The 21,982-nt window shown below is 37.1% G+C and overlaps 1 protein-coding gene across 3 annotated transcripts in view; it reads right to left on the bottom strand.

Annotated features, from left to right (window-relative positions):
* Window positions 1-21,982, bottom strand: part of UNC79 (unc-79 homolog, NALCN channel complex subunit) — a 104,110-nt gene that overhangs the window by 76,011 nt on the left and 6,117 nt on the right. For 2 of the 3 annotated variants that reach the window (XM_054400252.1, XM_054400253.1), the window contains exons 3-13: window positions 16,615-16,919; window positions 13,113-13,283; window positions 11,081-11,173; window positions 9,785-9,840; window positions 9,054-9,183; window positions 7,510-7,574; window positions 5,284-5,372; window positions 4,085-4,125; window positions 2,888-2,916; window positions 1,635-1,864; window positions 1,150-1,321 (exon numbers count right to left, since the gene is read on the bottom strand). In XM_054400252.1, the coding sequence (XP_054256227.1) occupies window positions 1,150-1,321; window positions 1,635-1,864; window positions 2,888-2,916; window positions 4,085-4,125; window positions 5,284-5,372; window positions 7,510-7,574; window positions 9,054-9,183; window positions 9,785-9,840; window positions 11,081-11,173; window positions 13,113-13,283; window positions 16,615-16,919 (1,381 nt within the window). Of the gene's footprint in view, window positions 1-1,149; window positions 1,322-1,634; window positions 1,865-2,887; window positions 2,917-4,084; window positions 4,126-5,283; window positions 5,373-7,509; window positions 7,575-9,053; window positions 9,184-9,784; window positions 9,841-11,080; window positions 11,174-13,112; window positions 13,284-16,614; window positions 16,920-21,982 lie in introns of those variants that run through there. The other variant, XM_054400254.1, reaches the window with a different exon arrangement.

Here is a 21,982-nt window from a genome sequence, read left to right as displayed (position 1 = left end):
TACTCTCAGCATCTGGAAACCTGAAACCAGTGACTGCTGCCTTGCAAAGGAGAAACAAAGGAAAAACATTCATGTTATTCACTAGAGAGATCAAAAGATTTTGTAAGAATAGAATTATGTGAGTGGGATTCTCCTCTCTACCACAGAAGATAGACTTTCAATGTCATGGATGAGGCATGTACACTGTAACAAAACCTTTTCTGTTCTCAAATTCAATTCTAACTCCAGAAACATAGGCCTTCAATCTTTACAAAACATCATTTGAAACAGAATAGATTAATATGGCATAACTAAACTTTTTCTTTTTTCAAAAAGGGGCTTTAAGTCTCAAACAATGTTAAACAACAAAACTCACAAGATACCAAAATATAAAGTTTACTCACGCAGTCACTTGAAATGGCAGAGCAGCTTTGTTGACATTATGAGATTCTAGGCCTGCCACCCTGCTATCCTCGTCTCTGTTCAGATGATGGATGAGGGGTCCTACTATTCCCCAGCTATCACTGGGGTGAGGAGAGGAAGGAAGACTGGAAAGAGAAGGCTCCTTAAGGAAAACTGCAGAATCCAACTTCTGCAGACCTATCAGGCTCCAGCCTGGCTTGCATGAACTAGCCAGCAGCACTCCTGCTATTTTGAAATAATCTCTGCTAGCTGCTATGAGGGTGAGAACCAGCAGGACTTCATTCTGTCAGCCCACACTTGGTCAGTTAGCTGGAGTACAATGACTGGGACTGATTCAGCTAGACTAATCCAAAGGCAGAAAGGAAAAGCAGCCCACTATGACTCCTCCAGCCTTTTCAGAGGTGAGAAAGCTGAGCTTTTAGGGTGATGTTGAAAAATGAATGGTGTAGGATAGATCTTTTAATGTTAAAATAACGGTAGTCAGCAAGGGGTACTTGTGAGCAGCACATAGAAAGTCATTTTAAAAAAAGAGAGAGTCCATACAGGACTCAGAGGCAGTCAGCAGCTTCATTCAGACTAGTTCTGAAATCTCTATGTCTGACAGCTTCACAGAACTCCTTTTTGCTAATAAGTAAGAACAGCATCCAACTAAAGCCAAGAAGTGGAAAAAAGACAAAAAATTGTGGCTTCAGAAAGAAAAGGAGAGGCATCTGAGAGGAGTGAGAGAAAAGAGCAAGAACTTCTCACCAAGAACCATATTCCAAACTGGCTCAGGAGGCGTTGGTCATGCTTGTCATCATCTTTATTATCAAAGTCTGTGTTGTCCAGGGAGTGATGGGATGAGGAGAGGCCCATCTGTCTCCTGCGGTTGAGTTCATGCTCCCTCTGCTCAGCATGGTACTCTGCTTCCTTCAGCAAGCTATAAAACAAGCTTGTGGTCAGTGATAGAGATATCTGATCAAGAATATCTACAGGTTAAGGCATCTGATGTCATACTTTTCCTGAGAACAGTAATAAAGTAACATCAAATTCTAGGATTCAAGGCTGACTTCTTCAACAAGGGCAACAATCACAGCTGATTAATACTCTCCTAAAGCAGCAGGAGTTCAACACCTCTTCTCTGAACTTACGCTGGTGAAACTAAAATCAACTTGCACAAGATTTGCAGGCAGTATTTCCATGAATGCTTGATCCTGCTTTACATATGGATGCCTCATAAACTGCTGTATTACCTGATCACAGCTTCCACAGTACACACAAGTTCCTCTGCCCCACACTCCCGGGTATTGATAGGGGGTGGCGAGGTCTGGTAGAGATGGGTTTCTGCAGCTGCCCCAACCTCACTGCTGTGATGATTTGAATGGCATCTTTTGCAATAGCGCACTGGCCTGTTGCCGTGGCGACCACAGCAGCCTGCTGAGAAGCACGTGACAACAGCTCTTCTGACATGGGAACTACAGTTCTGGAAAATAAAAAAGATTTTATCAGGCCACTTGTATCAGGAAGCGGAACCGAAAACAGGGATGAGAATCAGCACCAGCAAACAGGCTTAAATGTTGGTCATTTCCAACGTCACTACAGCCAAGCGCAAGTCCCTGCAAACACCTGATGCCAAGTGTCACCCAACTTCCAGAAAGGTGAGCTCAGGCCTAAATGCTGGGCCTAGAGAAAACCAAACCAACACTTAAGTCATCAGCCTCAACTTTCTGGCCTAAAATCTCTAAAATTTACAGTAGTTCTCTTAACCCCTGCTTATGCTTCAAGTAACAGGTAGAGATCCTTAGGAGTGTAATCAATGGTGCCACATCAGTTTACACTGTGTAAGGATCTGACATATCAGAGATAAACATCCAAGCCTCCAAGACACAGCTATCTTTATTTCTGCCACCTGGTAGTCTGGCTCAACATAAAAGCTTTCTATACCACAATCAACCTAGAATGTTATCCACTGTATTTCTCATTATTGAAATGTTATTAGGACACACTAACTGAGAGGTCTTGCAAGCAGATTCTTTTTGTCAGCAATTTTTTCAGAGTCAAGCACTGAAGACTTTCAGTCCATATAGTTTCAAAAATACAGAGTTTAGAGTAGGAATTTGTCCAATTTAAGAGTAATTCAGGACTTTAAGGAGATGTGAAGATATATCAAGATTTCAAGGAGACGAGAAGATATAAACATTCTGATTTAAAATTAATCTACTGCTTTATGCAGTTCATAAGCAGAGTTATACAATAAAAACTGAGCTCAACTGCATAATTGAATTTCTTGACTAATTCAACAAAAAAACTAGAACTCAAATCAAACATAAGCAGTTTTAACAAAAAGAAACCTTGCTGCTGAATCATTCCCATCCACCATTAAATGCATTCATGGATAAACTGTGAAAATTTGGAATGGTACAAAAAAGAACGCACCACATAGTAATGGAATGACACTACACACAACATCAAATCATGCCCCATCACACAAATGACTGGATCTTACCTTCTTCTGACATATAGCAGAAATTTCAGCTGTAAGGGGAAGGCATACACAACATCAACACAGAATGACGATCCTTCTGTTTTACTATGGCAGCCATGGGAAAATGGGCTTGCTGCAAGGACGTCTCTGAGGCTAAATTTGTGTTTCCAAATATTACTGAAATCTCTAAGCTTGTTGGACTGCATGAGGTAGGACAGTGTATACTTAGGCCTATTGGCTGTTTCTACACTGAAATGAAATAACAGCCTCTGCATTAAATGTGGTGTGCTCTGCATCCTATTCACCTTCTGCCCATGCTTCTGCCTCATGCACACACCTGTAAAAGTACACCCGTGTGTACACACTACCTGTGAAAGTACACAGGTTGAAAGATTAGTGAAAATAGATGAAAAATGTATAAGCAGATGCTAGGTTTGTGGCCATAACTCCATAACAAAATATGTTTGCAGATTCAACCTATAAGCAACAGCTAATTTGGTCTGTTGCCCTGGCAACATCCAATTCAGTGAATGTAGGTGTCTGTGTGAAAAGAAGTCAATAAAGCATTCTTAATCTGGATTATATTTCAACTAAAAGGAGAATTTTCAGTTTGCAGAACAAAGATAGAAGGAGAATCTTTGCTCCAGCATAGAAAGGGTTATTCTAGAGACTGTAATGGTCCTTGAAAACTGAGGAAATTCTGATTAGTCTGTCAACAAACTTTGTCTGCCTTCTGGTAGATGGTAAAACAGCAGGCCGTCTCACTGGCCAAAGGACAATGATTGGATTAATGACTGGATCACTGAAATACATTTTCTACCATTTTCTGATATTCTTTACAGTCTTCTGCTCATAGATTTTCAAAAGCTTTTAGAGCTTTCAAATGAGACTCAGGTTACCCAGAAGAACTCTCCCTTTTTGGACAACCAGTGTGAGACACAGATACATTTTAAAAACTCAGCCCCAGATGAGGATTCTTCAAGATATGAAAGCTCAGTTGTCTCTGTTTCCTCACATATAAAGAGTTGCATACCATTTCAAATAGAGGATTAGTCAATTTCTCATAGTATTTTAAGAACACTATGCAGTATTAAGTACATTCTTCTAAAATCTTTTAGAACAGAATGCAACATTTCAATTAATACAATATGCAGAAACGTCAGTAAGCATGGGGTTGTATGATTATTAGTTTGTACCTACCCTTAAAATACCTCTTACCTTGTGGTAGAAGAACATCAATCAACCATTCACTGTGGTCCCTGTAAAAATTGCATATTTAATTAGTTTTCTGTCTTTTATTTATACATGCATTTATTTTTGCCCAGAGGAAATTTATCTCAATTAATGTGGTAGGACTGACATGATTGCAAAGCTGCTTTTTGACAAATGTAGTTTTATAAATTGCAGGCTGCTTTACATTACCCCTTTGTTGTGTCTGTCTTATTGCAAATTACCACTTTGCTGATATTGGTCAAGGCTTTCAAAAAATTACTTTTAAAGCATAAATTTATCAAATTAAAATAGCATGTTTTCTGAAAGTCTGATGGCTAAAAAGTGATAGTGAAGAGTAACAGATGAACATTTGGGAAAAAAAATGTGCCAGTACCATTTTCTATGAGTATCCTTAGAGGCTGTGCTTTTTCCAAATTCAATTACTTTTTCCTGCAGCTTTATATCAAGGATGACTTAAAAATCTAAGGTGAAGTGTAATTGCTTTTTCTACAATTGGTGTGATATAAAAGTGTCAAATTGGAGACAAAAAAAAAAAAAAACAACAAAAAAACAAGTAGCTTCTGAACTACCTGTCCATTTGAACTAATGATTGAAACTCCCAGTAAGTATTAATAGATTTTGTAAAGTAATGCAGACCAAATTATAAAATTAGAAAAGTTTAAAATTAAAAAAAAAAAAAGGTGAGGTTAATTTATCTCAAGCTAAACTTTTTCCAGGTACTGGACAAGCCTGGACCTATTTCAATTCTTTACTCTGCTGCTTCACAGCATAGCCTAGAAAATAATCTGAAATACATGTTACAGAAAAGTAATGTAGTCTCAGTGAAAGTGCTTTCATCATAATGCCCTGCTTTTAATGACAACTAAAGGATAAGGACAAAAAACATTTCACAAGCAAAAGCTTGCACATTTACAGGGTTCCTCTATCATAGTCAACGCATCCCACAGTATCTATTCATTCAGAGATCCTACCCTTATAACTCACTACTGTTTATGTTAAATCCAAATGACGATCTTTTGGGGTATATTTCTGTAATGCTTATTCATACAGTGTGCTCCACATGTTTCAATAGGGTTACCTATATAAATTAAATGCTAATCATACTAAAATGAAGCATAACTTGAGTGTTCTGAACACTGGAATCTGACTATCACTGATCATTTTCCAGCTCCTATTTTACCTACCCTGCAATTCTCTGGCTGCATTCTTCACAAAGATATAGTGGAGGCGGCTTATCACCCAAAGCCACAGACAAGGATGGGTCAATGCACATCTGAAAAACAGTGAAGGAAAAAAAATTTACACTTCTGTTCACTGAAACTCACTGAAAAAGTTCAGCACATTAATGCTAGGACATACAATATAGCATAGCTTTGACACGTGAAAGATGGTACTTGGCCTCTGGCAGTGAAGGATCTCAAATTATTTCTAACAAAGAGAGATATAACTAAAAGAAGGTCCTCTCGGAAGAGAACAGGACATATTTCAATATCAGTATTATCATTCTCTGAAAGACAAGTTTATTTTGTGTTACACATTTACATTGCATAGTTATAACCTTTGTTTTTTTCCTTCCAAAGAGACAGTCACTTAAGAGGACCCATTGCCAAGGAAAAGGTAGTAGAAAAGTCTAGATTATTCTCTCTCACTAACACCACTTCTAGCAACATCTAATTTTCAGTCATCGCAGTTGTTAACTATACAGCACAATTCCAATGAGAGAATGAAGACTGTGGACTCACAGTTACCTTGGCAACGTAGGTCCAAATTCTGTCTTGTACTAGCTTTTATCCATCCACATTAGCCACAGAAAACAGTACAGTTAGCAGCCAGTTACATACCTATTTAAGTGGTTTGTACTGTTTAAGAAAAGCTGAAAAGTACTATGCATATACAGTATTTCAACTGCTTAAATCAAATCATTTCTTACTCCATTCAAGTGCAAGACCTTATTTATAAAGACAAATGCCTCCTTTAGTGTTTTTCATGCTTGTTACATTCATCTTACCAAGAGACAACAGGATGCATTTTTCTGAGTAATGGCTGCTCAAGATTGGTTCTGTCAAAGTTAAGCTATGAGATCATTCCAAAATATTCAGGTATTTCACCTATAAAGCTTAGAATTGTACATTTTATTCATATGTTTCTCTACTCAGTGATTAGTCTGAATATAGCAATCACTACACCATGAAGCAACACCTTCCAGATGTTTTGTCCCATGAAAAGGAAAATGATTGGAGCAGGCAGGAAAGTGGTCACACTGTGAGACAGGTGTCACCATTATGCCCTAACAGTACCATGTCTGCAGAAAAAGCTCACCAAAGAGCTGTCTGGCTAATGTAACTATGTTAGTATATGAATTGATGTCAAGAAAATTGGTTGTATATACATATTTTGCTAAGTTTAAATCTAATTAATTAGTACACCTAACTGTAGTATGCTCTGGAATTGGGATGCTCTTCTTTCTTCTGCCATCAAATTTTGCTATGGCCAGCTTAACTGGTCAAGCTACTTTACTTTGTTACCCTGCCTGTAAACAGGAAAGATACCATTTACATCCCTCAAAGAGGGATGTAGAATAGGTAAGTAAAGATTTGTTACTATTTGCTTTAAGATACATTTGAAGCAAAGGATCACAGTCAGAATGTATTGTATGACCTCAAGTAAGATACCAACGTGAAGAGAAGGAGGTTCAGGGGGAACTTTATCTCTCTCTACAACTACCTGAAATAAGGTAGCAGTTAGGTGGAGGTCAGTCTTCTCTCTCAGGTAACAAGCAATAGGATGAGAGGAAACACCCTCAAATTGCACCATGGGAAGTTCAGATTGGATAGCTGGAAAAATTTCCTCACTGAAAGAATGGTTAAGCATTGAAACAGGCTGCCCAGGGAAGTGGTGGAATCACTGCTCCTGGAAGTGTTAAAAAAACGTGTAGATGTATGTGGTCCTTAGGGAAATGGTTTAGTGGTGGACTTGGCAGTGTCAGGTTAACAGTTGAATTTCATGACCTTGGAGGTTTTTTCCAAATGTAATGATTCTATAAACCTATGCCACTGACATTAGGTTTGCTGTACATAGCAATATTTGTGCACATATATGTGTGTGTTTAGGAAAATATTTACATGTATTAGCCAAGAGCCAGCTTAGAATTTTATAAAGTGTTCTGCAACCATCCTCATGCTTAATACCAAGACTGTGCCCAACGCAGTTGGAGAAAACACCCCATCTTGCTTTAGGCAGCCAAAGAACACATTCACAAAGGTCTGTCCCCCTTGGTCTCAACAAGCTCTGCTATTCCTTTAGCTCTTGCTCTTGGTCACCTGCATACAACCACAGCACATGGCCGGGGTCAAAGTTCAACCTCCCATCCACCAGATAGTTCAGTTTGACCTCTGAAGAAATAGCAGTACCTTCACAGCTGGTTTGTTAATCGCATTATGGCATTCAATGTGCTGGCAATGAATAGGATTCCAGGCTGCAAAACCAAAACACAGCTGATTAATAAAAGAAGAAAACATATTTATATACTTTGTATCTAGTGGTATCAATTGAGAAAAAGAGCCTTTTGTTTGGAGTAAGTACTATGCAAATATGATAGAAGATCTAGCCATTCCTCAAGACCCCTAATAATTACAATAGAAAACCTAGGATATACATGGCTACTGACTTCTTTGGGACATAACTATGAAATGAGCCACAAACTTCAGTGAAGAAATGGAAAAATTAAGATGCTGTCATCCCTGTTGCAGATCATTCCTGACCTCACCAACAGCTCGAATTAACTAATTTTTCCACTCAGGATGCAGGACAGTAGGACTGACTGAGTAAATTCAATAACATTTCCAGGCAAAATGAAAACACAGCTATGGTGAAGGAAAACTACCCCAGCTACAGAGGAGCCTTAGCTATGGAATGACAAGAGGTAAACAACAAAGGTATGTTCAAGTGGCATCATTTGGATGCTATACAGGATGCCCTCAGGTCAAAATGCCATGCAACTGAGATAATACTCATTCCCATTATGGGGTACAAATTACAGAAACTTCATATATAAAAGAAAACCATTCCAGTCTACCCAGCACTATAACAGTTTAGTCATAATATCATGCTTAGTTTACAGTCTTGCCTGCTTGAAATAAGTGATGATGAGTGATTTTTTTTTTAAGTCCAAAAAAAAAAAGAATCTATCAATCCTTCAAGGGAAGGCTTTAGAACAGATCAAACATATATAAGTAACACTCAGAATGTATTTGAGTTGGTCTGGGGTCTTCCAAGATCTCTTCCCACCCATTTTATTATGTAAAATTTTGCATTCTAGTGCAGACATTTTAGAAGTGGACAAAATATTTCCTATATGACAGAGATTATTTCAAACAGGCAGGCAGAAAAAGCAAGTCATGAATTGCTGCTGGACAGTCCCCACCATAGAAGAACAATCCCATCGATATTGTTGGGCAGTTTAGTGGACAGGGGACTCTGCCATCTGCTTACCCACAGGCAACCTTGAGAACTTATCCACTACATTGACTGCACCTGACATCACCTGGCTTTTTTTTTGGCAGGAACAACTAGATAACATCTTAGCAACAGCAGCAGTGATAGCAGCTGGCACAACAAAAGCAACCAAAGCAATAATTGAAAGGAACATAAGCCAGAACTAATGTGAGGCCAAGAATTCTGGCAGCTTCACAGACCATTTGAAACATTGTATTTATTTTTTCCCCTGTTCTGGTTTAGTCAGTATCAGGAGTAACACAACATACTTACTAGACACAATCACAGTTTTCATAACATCTTTTGAAAATACAGAGAAATGGATATTGTAGGATAAGTGCCAACTCACTGAACAAGAGACTTCAAAGTACATCATAGAACTGTACTCATGTGAATTCATGCACTTCAGATATTTTCTTTCATATTGAATTTGGCATATACAAAAATCAGCTACACTGACCTGTGTACTGCAGTCCTCTGTACTCACTGATTGCCCCAGGGGGCTTTAAATTGGGCCAGTAGTGAAATAGCATTTGTACCGCTGGAGGTTTCACTTGAGATGGTCCATAGGCTATCACATATAGCAAATCCTAAGGAAAGACACAGTGTTTATTTTTTAACGTAACAAAACACAATTCAATACGTATTACTTGAGTTCAAAGATACCTGAACACACAAAATAAATACATTTCATACCCCACCAAAACATCCTTTGTATGCTCTTACAAATAGATTAGATGACTAACTGGCTTCTGAGTTTGATCGGCACATCCAAAAGCTTCCACCTACCCTGCCTAGTGGACCAACACAGCAGATGAAGCCTCAGAGTAAAGAGGCATGATGTAGATAAATAACTGGATCCAGATCAGATTCAGGCTAAGGCAACACTCAGAAGTAGTCCTTGTAAATGTTCAATCCCACATGAACTGAGAAGATTCGTCATTATTAAAATTCTCCTAACTGGAGCCATGACCACATAGTATTGAGGAAAATGAGCTCTAGTCTACAAAATATGGAGCTGTCTCTGTAAACTAAAATCAGAGGGGCCTTCCTCTCCATAATCCAGAAGAAGAATTGGATATAAAGTCCATTTATAAGTTCTTGGTAGACAGTTCAATTTTCAAGCCATCTGGTACTCATTACTATCCAAATACTGTTATTTCCACAAAGTAGGTATGATCAGAAACTTACTTTCCATACTTCTTGCTTATATTTCATGAGGCATTCCAATAATTGGCAGTGATACACTAAGAGAGAAAAGACATTATAGACATCATACTGAAATGGAAATTCAAGTTACAGAAGTGACATAATTAGCTGATTGTCTTTGCTTTATCTGACCTAAACTCTGTACCTCATTTAATTACTTTTTATTTCCAAGGGTTTGCTGAAAAGTCCAGAGAGTCATCACAAAATGTTAGAAATTAAATACTAGTAAGGAATTTCCATTGAGCAATGCAGTAAGATAATTAGTATTAAGAGTGCACAGCTTTTCACACAGGAATGGAGATCTTTTTCAAACACATCTAGTTTAGGAGTACCTGCTAATTCACTTAAACTTTGTCCCACTAGGCACAGCATAAAGCTGGTGATGAGTATATTGTCATTCATCCTGAGGTAGTAGTGGAAGTCACATGTAACAATACATTATTTCCATGTATATCAAAAGCTACAGGAGCCACTCTGCATCAAACAAACATGAGAGCCAAATGAACTACTTCACGTTTGACTTCCCAAAATCCACTGGGCAACATTTTCCTCAAATGGCTGGAACATGGAATTCATAAAGAAAACAGAACATTTCATGGGTACAAAATGGCTTTCAAAAATAGTACAATGTGGTATTTCTCATGTGCACACTGCAGCATGGGGTTCCTCCACACACACCCTCACCCCATCTACCTATCTACATAAACTAGGAGATAGTTGACGATTATGCAATGTAGCATCTCCCTCAGGTTAAATTTTGCGTCCATTTGGTTAAGGAATCCTACTGATTTAACTGAGACTCTGTGCCTTTGTGAGAGAGAATGGCCTATGTTTAGATATTCACATTTAAATTCATCATAGTTCTGCCAAGCCTGCAAGCCAGCATTCCTTGCCTTCTTTAAAAGACAGTATCAGAAGTGAACTTGGTGGGATATGAATCCTAGTACAAGACACACTGTTAATATGAATTTCTACAGACAAAGTTAATGGTGATTTCACTCCAACACTGGTGTTACATATCAACACTATTTTCTGATGTCAAGCAATCAGAGTCTCCAACACGGGGTCAAACCCCATTTCTTCATCACAGGAGATCTCTTACCTACATAATGACCACTTCAAGTAGAGATTCCACTTTTAACTAAAATGACTTATTTTTCATTCTGTGTTGTGTGAGACAGATTTTTTCCATCATTGAGCTCTTCCAGTTGCATTTGACAGTACTTCATGATTCATAATGTTAGAGAGATTGATACTATATTGCATGTTTACACATACCCGGGTTTGATGTGTACTGCATTGCAATCATTAGCATTGATGATGCAGACAGATTGACATGTGCTGGAACACCTTCTCTTTTTGAGGATCCCACTTAAAAGAAAGGGAAAAAAAGAAAAAATAACCTATTGTTGAACAAGGAAAATTAAGCAAGAGCATGTAACTGATTCCAACTGAAACAAAGTTACTATGGTATCATGCCATTAAAAAAAAAACCCTACAAAACTAGAAACATTCTATATTGGAGACAGTGAAATTCCATTTCTGCTGGAAAAGGAAAATAATAGAACACCAATTAAAAGAGCACTCAACTAGAAAAGAAGGAAAATGGATAAATTCTTTCTTCTGCCTGGTTCTTTTTCACATGACCAAACATCACTCTTCACTGCACTTCATTCATTCTTTTCTGAATCTCATCCACACGTGTAAGAGCTCCCAGATTATTACAGCAAGGTCTGTTTACACGAATTTAAATTGCAAAATACTCAGTGGCTGGCAATTAAAAAGTGGCCATCAATAGAAAATTAGTAGAAGCCAAATTTAAAGAGTAGCAGACTAGTTTCACACAGAGATCTAACCTGTCTGAAGTAAAAGACAGCATGACAAAGGTTGCTCCCATGCTCTACATGGATGCAGTCTCTGCCAACGGCAGTTGGGGAATAGTATCTATTTAAGTAAATCAAGGACTAGGATCAGCCAGTTGTTTTGGAGAACAACTTTACATATCTGTAGACAGACAGGACAGGATAAATCACCTACATCAGCTGTTCTTTAACAGGTTAATAGTAATGGAAGAAAAAGGAGTTTAATGCCACATTCTATTCTTAACCCAAAGAGAACTTATTGCACTTTTGTATATCATTATCACGTGTCAAAAGTAACACAGAAAATGTCATTTCAATGATGCAAATGATTGCAAATGACAAGAGGCTGTTTTACTTGGGGAAACTGAGGTACAGAGGAGTTAAGAGATTTCAAGATCACTGAGTAGGAGAGCCAGAAATAAATTTCCATAAAATCTCAAAATATTGGAACACGCTCCTTTCCATGTTCTACATCTTCTACATGCTTAAATGGCATCAAGGCTGATCTGTGTACAAAAGCAGTTCATGTTTTCCATAAAGGTCTGGAATACAGATATGGAGTCATTCTCACTGAGTCATGGGATAGTTGATGTTGTAAGGGACCATTGAAGATCATCTTGTCCAACCCCTTTGCTCAAAGAGAGGTGAAGTAGAGCTGGTACTCAGGATCAGTTGCATTTTGAGCACCTGCTAAATTTTCCAGTGTTTGATCACCTACACAGTAAAAGGCTTGTTGATTAAAACTGGCTTTTGACATTGACCCTAATGATTCTCTCTGCAGAACATGGTTACATTTGTCACTACTACTGAAATCTCATTAAGCTTTTTATCAGGTACACAGATAAGCATTCAGAACACACCTCAGAATTCACATTGTGCATGGTTTACAAAAATTACGTAATCATGTGAAACCCCTTGAGGAGGGGAAGTAAAAAAAGAAAGAAAAAAAAGGTTGGCACTATCAAATTCAGTCTTAATACTTATGGATAGGCAACATTACAGGCACAGTTAAGCACAGAACTTACAGAAAAGGCTGAGAAGAAAGGAAAGAAAAAAAAATTTAAAAAAAGGAAATTCCTCACAACATCATTACATTGGGCATCCAGATATAGTTTAGATGCAAAAACTACACATGTTGATCATTGATTCTGTATTCAAAACTCCTGCTGCTGGCACTGAAAATTCTGTAACTCTGAAAACAGTGTATTTCTTAAAAAAGCTAAACTTCATCCTTTAACTGAAGGAAGAATTCACACAGTAGCACAGCACAATAAATGAATAAAAATTATAGAATTCTTTTCCTTTGAATAATAATCATATGGCATTATTTTACTTATACACATACTGTAGATTGATATCCCATTACAATTCTATGACAGATCAAACTTTGACTCCTGCAGTCACTGAGTTTACTGAGGCATAACAATATTAGAACAAGTTCTACTTACATATAGCCATAGGCAGAAAAGATGTGCTGAGATACTCTATAATATCCTTGTGCAGAAATGGAGGAAAGGTAGCTAGTGTTGAAATCATTGTATAGGGTAAAGTACTCAAAATATCATCATTGAGAAAAGGAAGTAAGCACGTAGTAGTGTAAAAAATTGACTGCCCAAGATCTGTTGAATAAAATGAAATAAATACAGAATCATTACCATGGAAAAATAATTACATCTATATACTTCTTAGTTTATAGAACTATTTCTAAAAATTATGTTTAAGTTCATGTTTTCCCCTCAAAATAATCTGAGTTATCGCTATAACCATAACAGAGTTCAAGCATTGTTTTTAAACCCCTCCTAGAAAAGAGGGAAGAGTTTGAAGGGAATATGAATACTACAGCCACTAAAATAATTTATTAAAATATGTTGATTAACATACAGTGACTAACCATAAAATGGTCTGCACCTAAGCAGAGATGTTATTAGAATCAGAAATCCGTATACACTTTGGTGCTCAAAGGCACTATTGCAAAAAGCATTCTATTCTTTTTGAGTCAGAGAATGAGATTTTCATCTTAATTACCCTGAAAAAATTTGTAAAGTACCCCCAACAGAGAGGTCACAGGAAGCATCACTGTATTTTCAAATAACACACAATAATACTACAGATCTTGTTTTCCTGGGAAGTCACTGAGGTGGAAAATGGGCAAGCCTTAAAAGGAAAGGACTATCACCAAGAATTTCCACCCTTATTCTAACTAATTACACTGTAATTCTTTGGAAAGGATACTTAAGAAATACACAACATTTCAATATCCAAAGAGACGGGATAAATTATTGTGTATCTGGCCACTGCTGGAATCTTTATACCTTCCTACATATGAGGAAATCAGCTGGGGCAAATAAGTCTCCAGAGAGGTTACAGCACGCAGTGAACCCAAAGTATGAACCTATGTGATAATCCCAAAACATCAGAAGGCCTTTCCCCTGCATGAAAGGGATTCCTGTTGTTACTCACTCTGTAACCTTAGGTGTGTTACACAGGCCTCCAGTCTCATCTGTGCAACTGCCTCTCTAAAGTTCTCAAAGATCTGTGGCTGTAAATATCATGAGTCATAATAAGAATTAAAATTAGCATTCTGTTTCAGTTGTTCTGGCAAGTCTAACCAGACTGTCAATGCTAGAGAGTGCTCCTTTCTTGCAGTGCATATTTACCACCTAAGCACTGAGAGTTCTGCAACATCTGATTGGATCAAAGCTCAGGACCACCTAGTGCACCAGTTGTACTTACCCAAACAACACGGATTACTCTAACAAAAAAAACCATATTTATTTTAGTTAGATGCTAAACTGAGGGAGAAACAAACAAGTTGTATTGCAAAATTTAATTCTCTATATACAGAACCATAAAAAGTAACAAGAGGCCTGCTCTTGCCCCAGGCATGCCTCGAACAAGTTATTCCTGAAACATATTTATCTAAACCATTCTTAGAAGTCAGCAAGACAGTTCACTCTTTCTCCTGGCAAATTCATCCTAATGCTTAACCATCATTATTGTAAAAAGGGCTTTTAAACAAGCAAATAAATAAAGAAATGCATAAATACATCGCTGTAGTTTAAGCCTGTAACTTCTTATTCCTGGCCAACTATAATCACAAATAATCTGGTTTAGTTTATTTCTCCCCACAGTAACTTTTACATATTTGTGTATGATAATCATGTCTCCATTCCACTAGACAAACCAAGTTCTTTCTGTTTTTTTCCTCTCTGTTCACATATTCTAGACCTCAAATCGTTCTTTTTCCTGGAATCCTTCCGAATGCTCCATGTGTTTCTTGAAGATAAATGGACAAATTTGAAAGTTTTACTCCAGCTGAGGCCTTGGCTAGGGCTTTTAGAATGATCAACACAATGCTCTGGGTGTCTCATACAAAACACTTCTTTATGTATTGCTAAAATACTACTAACTTAGTAGTGACTTACAGTCTGCCTCTGATCTATTGCAACATCCAGATCTCTTGCAGTACAGCTCCCAAGCTGTTACTTCCCCCATTTTACCTCTTTGATTTCTCCTGCTTAAACAAGTATTTTGCATTTCTCCTCTCAAGGTGTTTCAAAACAAAATGCTATTTGCCAAAATTATTGTTAACTGGATATTTTTCACACAATGAACATGCTACTCACCATCTGATAACCCCTGCAAATCAAAATGCTCTCTCATTTCTATCAATCAAGTTAAAAAAAAAAAATTAAGACTAGACCCAGCACAGACTCTGGTAAGGTTCTCACTTGGTATACCCTTCCAGCTGACAAGAGCCACTGGACTGTTTTCCTCACTCAAGTGGGCACCATAGGTCCCACATTGTCCATTAGGATGTCAAGTGACACAGCAACCAAAGCCTGACTAAGGCCAGGAAAACCCTGCCAGAATAGCTATTGTGCTGCCATACAAATAAATTACATTTGCTCAATGTTGTTTGTTTTTTACAGGTCTCCACCAGTTGTTAATTATCACAGTGTTATCTATTTAGGGGAAAAAAAAAAGTTTTCAAAATTAATTCCACTATTTCTAGAAATTGAAGTTAAGTTGGCAAGTCTAGGAGCCCCCCTTTTACAAGATCATACCATTTCCTAGTGCCATAGTCTTTGATTCAAAACACGCTGCTGCCAAGTCAAAAGGAATTCAGCATTTAATAGAAACAGATTTTCCCATAAAGAATCTCAGCAGTGTTATCACTCTGACAAGAATCTCCTATACTGAACTGCGTATATAGTACACCCTGATACCATGGTGAAAATGAATGTTTGCCTCTCTATGTAACACAGGGACAACATAAATCCCAGTATGGAAAATGACAGATTAACAAACTAGGCATATACAGAACTTGAAGGAAAACAATACAATACAGTCACAAAAAATCCTGTGATTACCTAATTCAAAACACAATATGGCCTTTCTGTAAGTCAGAGAGATATATGGCTATCGCTTTACCCATTTTTTTTTAAGCCATCTCAAATCACCATTATCATGTCTTTTCTTCAATTAAATGTATACTATGCTGTCTTTAGAGATGGACCTTCACCAAAACCCTCCTTCTGCATATTCTTTTTAGGCCAGATATACATTTGCAAGCAATCTGTGCCTTTGTAAGACATCCACTCCAATAAGACTGGTCTGATGATATCCCAGTAGATTCAAATTCAAAATCCAAAAAAATATTTTTTTGAGACCCATCTGTGTTATTTGTTACATACCATTGTATTTTAGTCCCATACCACAAGCTTATCAATAAAAACCAGACACCTCAGAATTAAAACCCAAATCCACAGTTAGCAGAAAAAAATCTTTTATTTGAGAAAGTCAAACCAAACACTTCAATATAAACACAATTCAGAAGATTTGAATTCCAGATCCAGGTTGGTTTAGGCCCATCTCTTCTACTGCATTCATGCACCATTCACAGCACTGAAGTTCAGCATACTGGAAGGGGTTGAAGGGCCTGCTTACCATGTTGACCATGTTGTAGCAAGGGAACTAGATCCAGCAGTGTCACCAGTGTCACGTAAAGTCCTTGATAGTCCAAAGATGGGTAGTCTGATAACTGAGCGTCGCGACTTTGCTGGCCACGTTCAGATGGTGCATCTCGCAGGACGCTGTAAAGGAGGGAGCGAGTAACAGTAGGGTTGATGGAACTGACCTGTGGTCTTAGAGATGGGGTGAGTGGGAATGGCACAGGAAAAAGACACATGGTCATGGGCACTGTCAAATTGGAGGCATCTTGATTCTCCTTCTTCCCTGTGCGGGATAAAATGCTGTTGGGGGGACAAAGAAAAAAAAGAGACAACAAAGACACAAAGAACAGCACATTACATTGAAATGACACTATAAAACAAATAATAAAAGACCAGATACATCCCACATAAGATGCAATCACTACCAAAACCAGCATGTCTACAAATCTAGCAAACAATAACTTTCATCCATCAAGGTAAGAGAATTAAAAATTGATATGTAGGAACATTTCATTGCATCTCATGTGTTATCTGGTTCAAAAGGAGCAAAAATATAAAAATGCATGTTTCAGTGCCCTACCCATGTTTCACAGTTAAGAAAAATTCTAAGAATTAAAAGTGCTTGCTGTGGAATAATAGCTGTGTCAAAACAGGTTGGTATCTTGCTCTGAGATTTTGAGGATTTTGAAATATCTGTTATATTTTCCCTCCTATAATATTTTGAATCAACTGAAAACATGCAAAATATAGGTGTGGCACTTGCAGAAACATGTTTTAGCAAAGAATAAACATGTGTGTTTGTTAAGATAGTCTTAAAAATCACATGTTTATTGCATTAAAATAATGTCTGTATGTATTTTATGATACTGTTTCATGACCACTCACTCAGTATCATTTGAGATAATGAAGTTTAAACAGGCACATGGATTTAGAAATAATATATTTCTAAAATGTTAACTAAACTACATTTGGAAAAGTCATAAAATAATATATAGTAGATGGTCTTTAGCATATGTTTGTGAGCTAATGATAATGGTTGTTTATGTGTGCTTTTAATTTTGCCCATGTTTAGGGAGGAAACATTTTACTTTATGAATACAAACACTCCTTGGGTAAATAGTTACCTTCAAAAATCTAAGGGCTAAGCAAGCAAGACCAGTTACGTAACTGCAGATCAGACAGTTTGTTACCATACATTCCTGCTATTACTTACGTTATTATTCAACAAAACTCACTATAAACTAAAGGAGAGATAATTTAAAAAAATAAAAAAGATTTAGTGGGAATCAAAATAGAGGCCATACGTCAACCAGCTTATGTCGTTTTAAAAATGTTGTAAATATGGTTGTAAACATGTTCATCTAATGTATTTTTTAAAAAAATAAAGCCCACTATTTTAAATAGAAATAAATTGTCACTTAAGCAGTGTTATATTTTAGTTATCAGGCAATTATAGGGTTAGTTCATAATCTCCATATGTGCCTATAAAATATAATACAGCTTTTAAATGTATTAAACCACACACAATGCTTTGGGTTTTTTGAAGCACATTTTGCCCTTCTCAGTGGTAGGGATTTCCAAAAGCAGTTGGTTTAACTCTCTTCCCAAAGTTAGTGTTAAAACTTAAAAAAGACAAGTCAGTGGCATTAGAATTTCCACTGACTAATGAAAAGCAGAGTTAACATCAAGAGAGAGCGCTTCTGGAAACCTCTGTCCTCTTTAACAGAACAGAAATCCCATCATATAATCACCTTAGCAAAGATAGATCCTACCTCACAAGTCAATTCAACAATTATTAACACAAGTAAGTTAAACTCTCGCTAAGGTGCTTATAAGAGGTATCATTCATTTGCCATATATATAAAACATTTTTACAAGAACAGTTCTATGCCAAGTGGTTTCACATCACACTTGCAGTCAGAGACGACAGACATTGTCTGTTTTAAGAAGCTGCATACTTTTTCTTTCCTACTTTTTTTTTTATTATGCCTTATATATTTGGCAGATTATTTTGGTTTCTGTTACCCAATGTCCAGTACAAGAAACATAGTGACTGTCATGACAGCGTTACAAAATTGTATCAGAAAATCACCTAAAATCTAGTATGAATTTAAATACAAATTATCAGAGTGCTGATTCTTTTTAATTTGCTTGATGTTCATTTGCCATACTTTGTAACTCATGCTTAGAGACATGAAGATATTAAATTATATTCCTTCCCTATCTACCATCCCTTTACTTGCCAACATATCACTTCAAGCACGCTTATTTCCAGAAAAGACATTACTGTTAATCCTTTCTTTGGAAAGTGTAAGTCAGTGATGGAGAACTAGTTCTACAGGCTTCTCTTCCTCTTAACATGGAGCTCTGGCCCATCTATGAATTAGATGCCAAAGCACACCATCTTCTGTCTTGATCAGGGCATCCTTCTGTTCACTTCAGGAACAGCAATAAGATCCTATCTAAATTACAGCTGTGACCATGCCAAATTTGGTGTGGGGGAACTCAGGCTTTTGCCAGATCCGTATCGTTTAAAAGCAATAATCAAAAGAGTCAAAACTGAAAATCTGAAAGTTCTCTAAAACCAAGACACAATGATGCAGTTAGTTCTCATTTCTGTTCAAGTACTGAGAACTTTGGAGTGTCAGCAGATTTTAACTCCATACTGAACTTTGCTCTGTATAAAAAGCTACCAGGTTCTGTTTCGAGATTTCTACATCTTTGCCACAAATCTGTCCCAAAATTACTGCCTTCCATAAAACTTTTCCTAAAATGCTTGCAAAATAATTGCATGCCACCAGAACAAGCTTGGCCATTAATTAGCTACCGGACATTTACAACTATTCCTTGTGTAAAACATTTTACTTAGAAATACATATGAAGAATTTTCTCCAAGAAAATGTCAAAGAACAAGCTATTTTTTAAGATGCTTTTTAAGCCTTCGATCATTCCTCAAATGAGGGAGAAAACACTGAAAATGAGCAGGGCATGAAACAAATTCATGCTGTAATGTAAAGAAATGCTTTTGCCCAAAGAGAAAATTAAAGAACTAAATGAATCAATGTGCTATGCATTGTGCATGGTGATTTTATGTGATGTTTATTCATAGAAATAAGGAACTGAATTTTTTCAGCCATTCCACATATGTTCCCCCCTCCTGAACTTATGAGTTATGTAGGCTACATACAGAGCAAAGGAGCAAACTAATCCTTTGTCAGATCCAACTACAGCTAGCAGAATGATACCAGGTATGAATGTGATCCAAAACAGTGGGTGTAGCCCACTAAAAAGAATACTCAACATGTCCATAACATGGAAAGGTAAAAAGTATATTAATCACCAATCATCATATGGAATTTCTCTGACTAATCGCTATTCCTCTATTACTCCTATGGCAGCATATGTTCATCAAAAAATGTTTGTCCTAAAAAAATTCAGCTGCAAAGAGAGTACACATCAAACCAGGATATTTTTTTTAGAGTTATTTTAAAATAGAAGATGACCACAAGCATCCTATTCTGAAGACCAGATTCAAAATCTCCAGAAATCAATAGGCATTTTTGCTACTCTTTGATCAGTATTCTCTTAGCAGCCCAGATTCATTGCATATGCTCTGTCATAAGCTAGAATTATTCTCCACCACGTACTTCCATCACTGATGTTTAAACCTTGCACAATGTAGTCTTAGTGTAGGAGGCAGAAAGAAGTCTCAGCATGCAAAATATTCAAAGAAATTTCTGAACATACTCATCAGAAAGGTTCTTAGTCAGTCTGTTTAGTTTTAGGGTAAATCTTGCAGAGATCTGCACACAGTGGGTGGGATTTTCCTTCTTTCCATCTGCCACACTAAATACAGGGTGTGTTTTGGTTTTTTTCCAGCTTCTTTCTTAGTATCAGCAAATGTATATACTTATACTGGCTCAACCATAGCACTCAGACTTTGTCCCATAGTTTACACTCCCTAGTTACATGGATTTAGAATATGGATTTGACCTTCCTGAATATCTGAATTCAGTCAACTTAAACTCAGACCAAGTCCTGGCTTTAATTTCTGGTGCCCTTTTAGCTCTGAGGCTGATCAGGTCCCAGATCATCAAGGATAAAGCCATTTGTGTAGACCTGCGTATCAGGTACAATTATCACTTCTGCCCCATGAGGTTCAGCATTATCAGCATCAAGATTTTGGTTCAGTCCCATTCTGAACATGAAATAAAGAAATGGAATTGTTCAGTTGTGCAATTGCTGTCCTGATTTTTGATCCACTCTCATAGTTGCTAAGTATAAACCTTTTCCAGTAAGCCCAGAAACATCACTGTTCATTGAGCATGAAGAATTTGTCACACAGGACATGTCAGCTATACTGCTTAGACAGATTAAGACAAGAGCGTACTATAAAGACACTTTCTTTCTATAAGCAGCTGACTAAATCTATCCTGTCCAATGAACTTGTACCCAAAAAGAAACAAGTCTCATTATAGCACTTGGCAGTTACAGCTGAGAGAAAATGGTCAGAATCAAGATCAACGTTCTAGTTTTAACAGCACTTAAGCAGAGGCTGTTTTGTCATGAGGAGTCTTACATATGTATGATTTAAGTGTGTTGCATAAATAATCCATTAAAACAGCCTGATGTGGCAACAGAGACACATTTCAGTGGTATCTTTAGTGACTTTTTGAACATTTTTCCCAATGCTGCAATATAATGAGGCAATATGTAATTAATCTTTAAAAAAGCCCTAATGGATAACAAAAGTTTCTTCAACACTCTGAATGATAAGGCAAACAAATTTCACAGTGATTTTTAAGTTGCAGTGAGCAAGTGTTCCACTGATAATGAGTATTTCTGTCTATCTTTCCTTCTTACAAACAGGGTTGAGAATTTTGATATGTCCCATGAATGGCACTTTAAATGAATGTTAGAATGAAATAATACTGTTCTTTCAAGTTCAAATTCCTGTTTCTCAGCTTGTATGGATTTTAGGGGTATCTGTACAAATGTACGAGTTAATTGCATTTTGTTAGTGTTTCCTCATCGAATAAGGCAAATAACTGTATTTCCAGAGTAGCTTCTGGCAGCAGGGACATTCTTTCCAGGTATAAGTCAGGAAGCTGTGCATAGAAATGCAGCTTTAACTGGATTTTTCAGGATGTAAAAACTAGTGTCAGCCAAATCCTGGGCATAGAAAGATAACCTCTTCACTGTCAAAAGCCATTTTTAAAGCAATTTTAAAATGTGAATCCACTAGGTAGCACCACAGAATGTATGTCATTTCTAATTAAACCTCACAAATTTTCATATCTTTTTAGGAAGACAGCAGGCAGCATTTCCTATTCAAAATGTATTCTGTAATCACATGGTATTTA

The sequence above is a fragment of the Indicator indicator genome, chromosome 4, assembly GCF_027791375.1.
Source record: "Indicator indicator isolate 239-I01 chromosome 4, UM_Iind_1.1, whole genome shotgun sequence".
NCBI classification, from domain to species: domain Eukaryota; kingdom Metazoa; phylum Chordata; class Aves; order Piciformes; family Indicatoridae; genus Indicator; species Indicator indicator.
The sequence above is the reverse complement of the archived record's forward strand: the minus strand, read 5'-3'. Positions and strand labels throughout refer to the sequence as shown.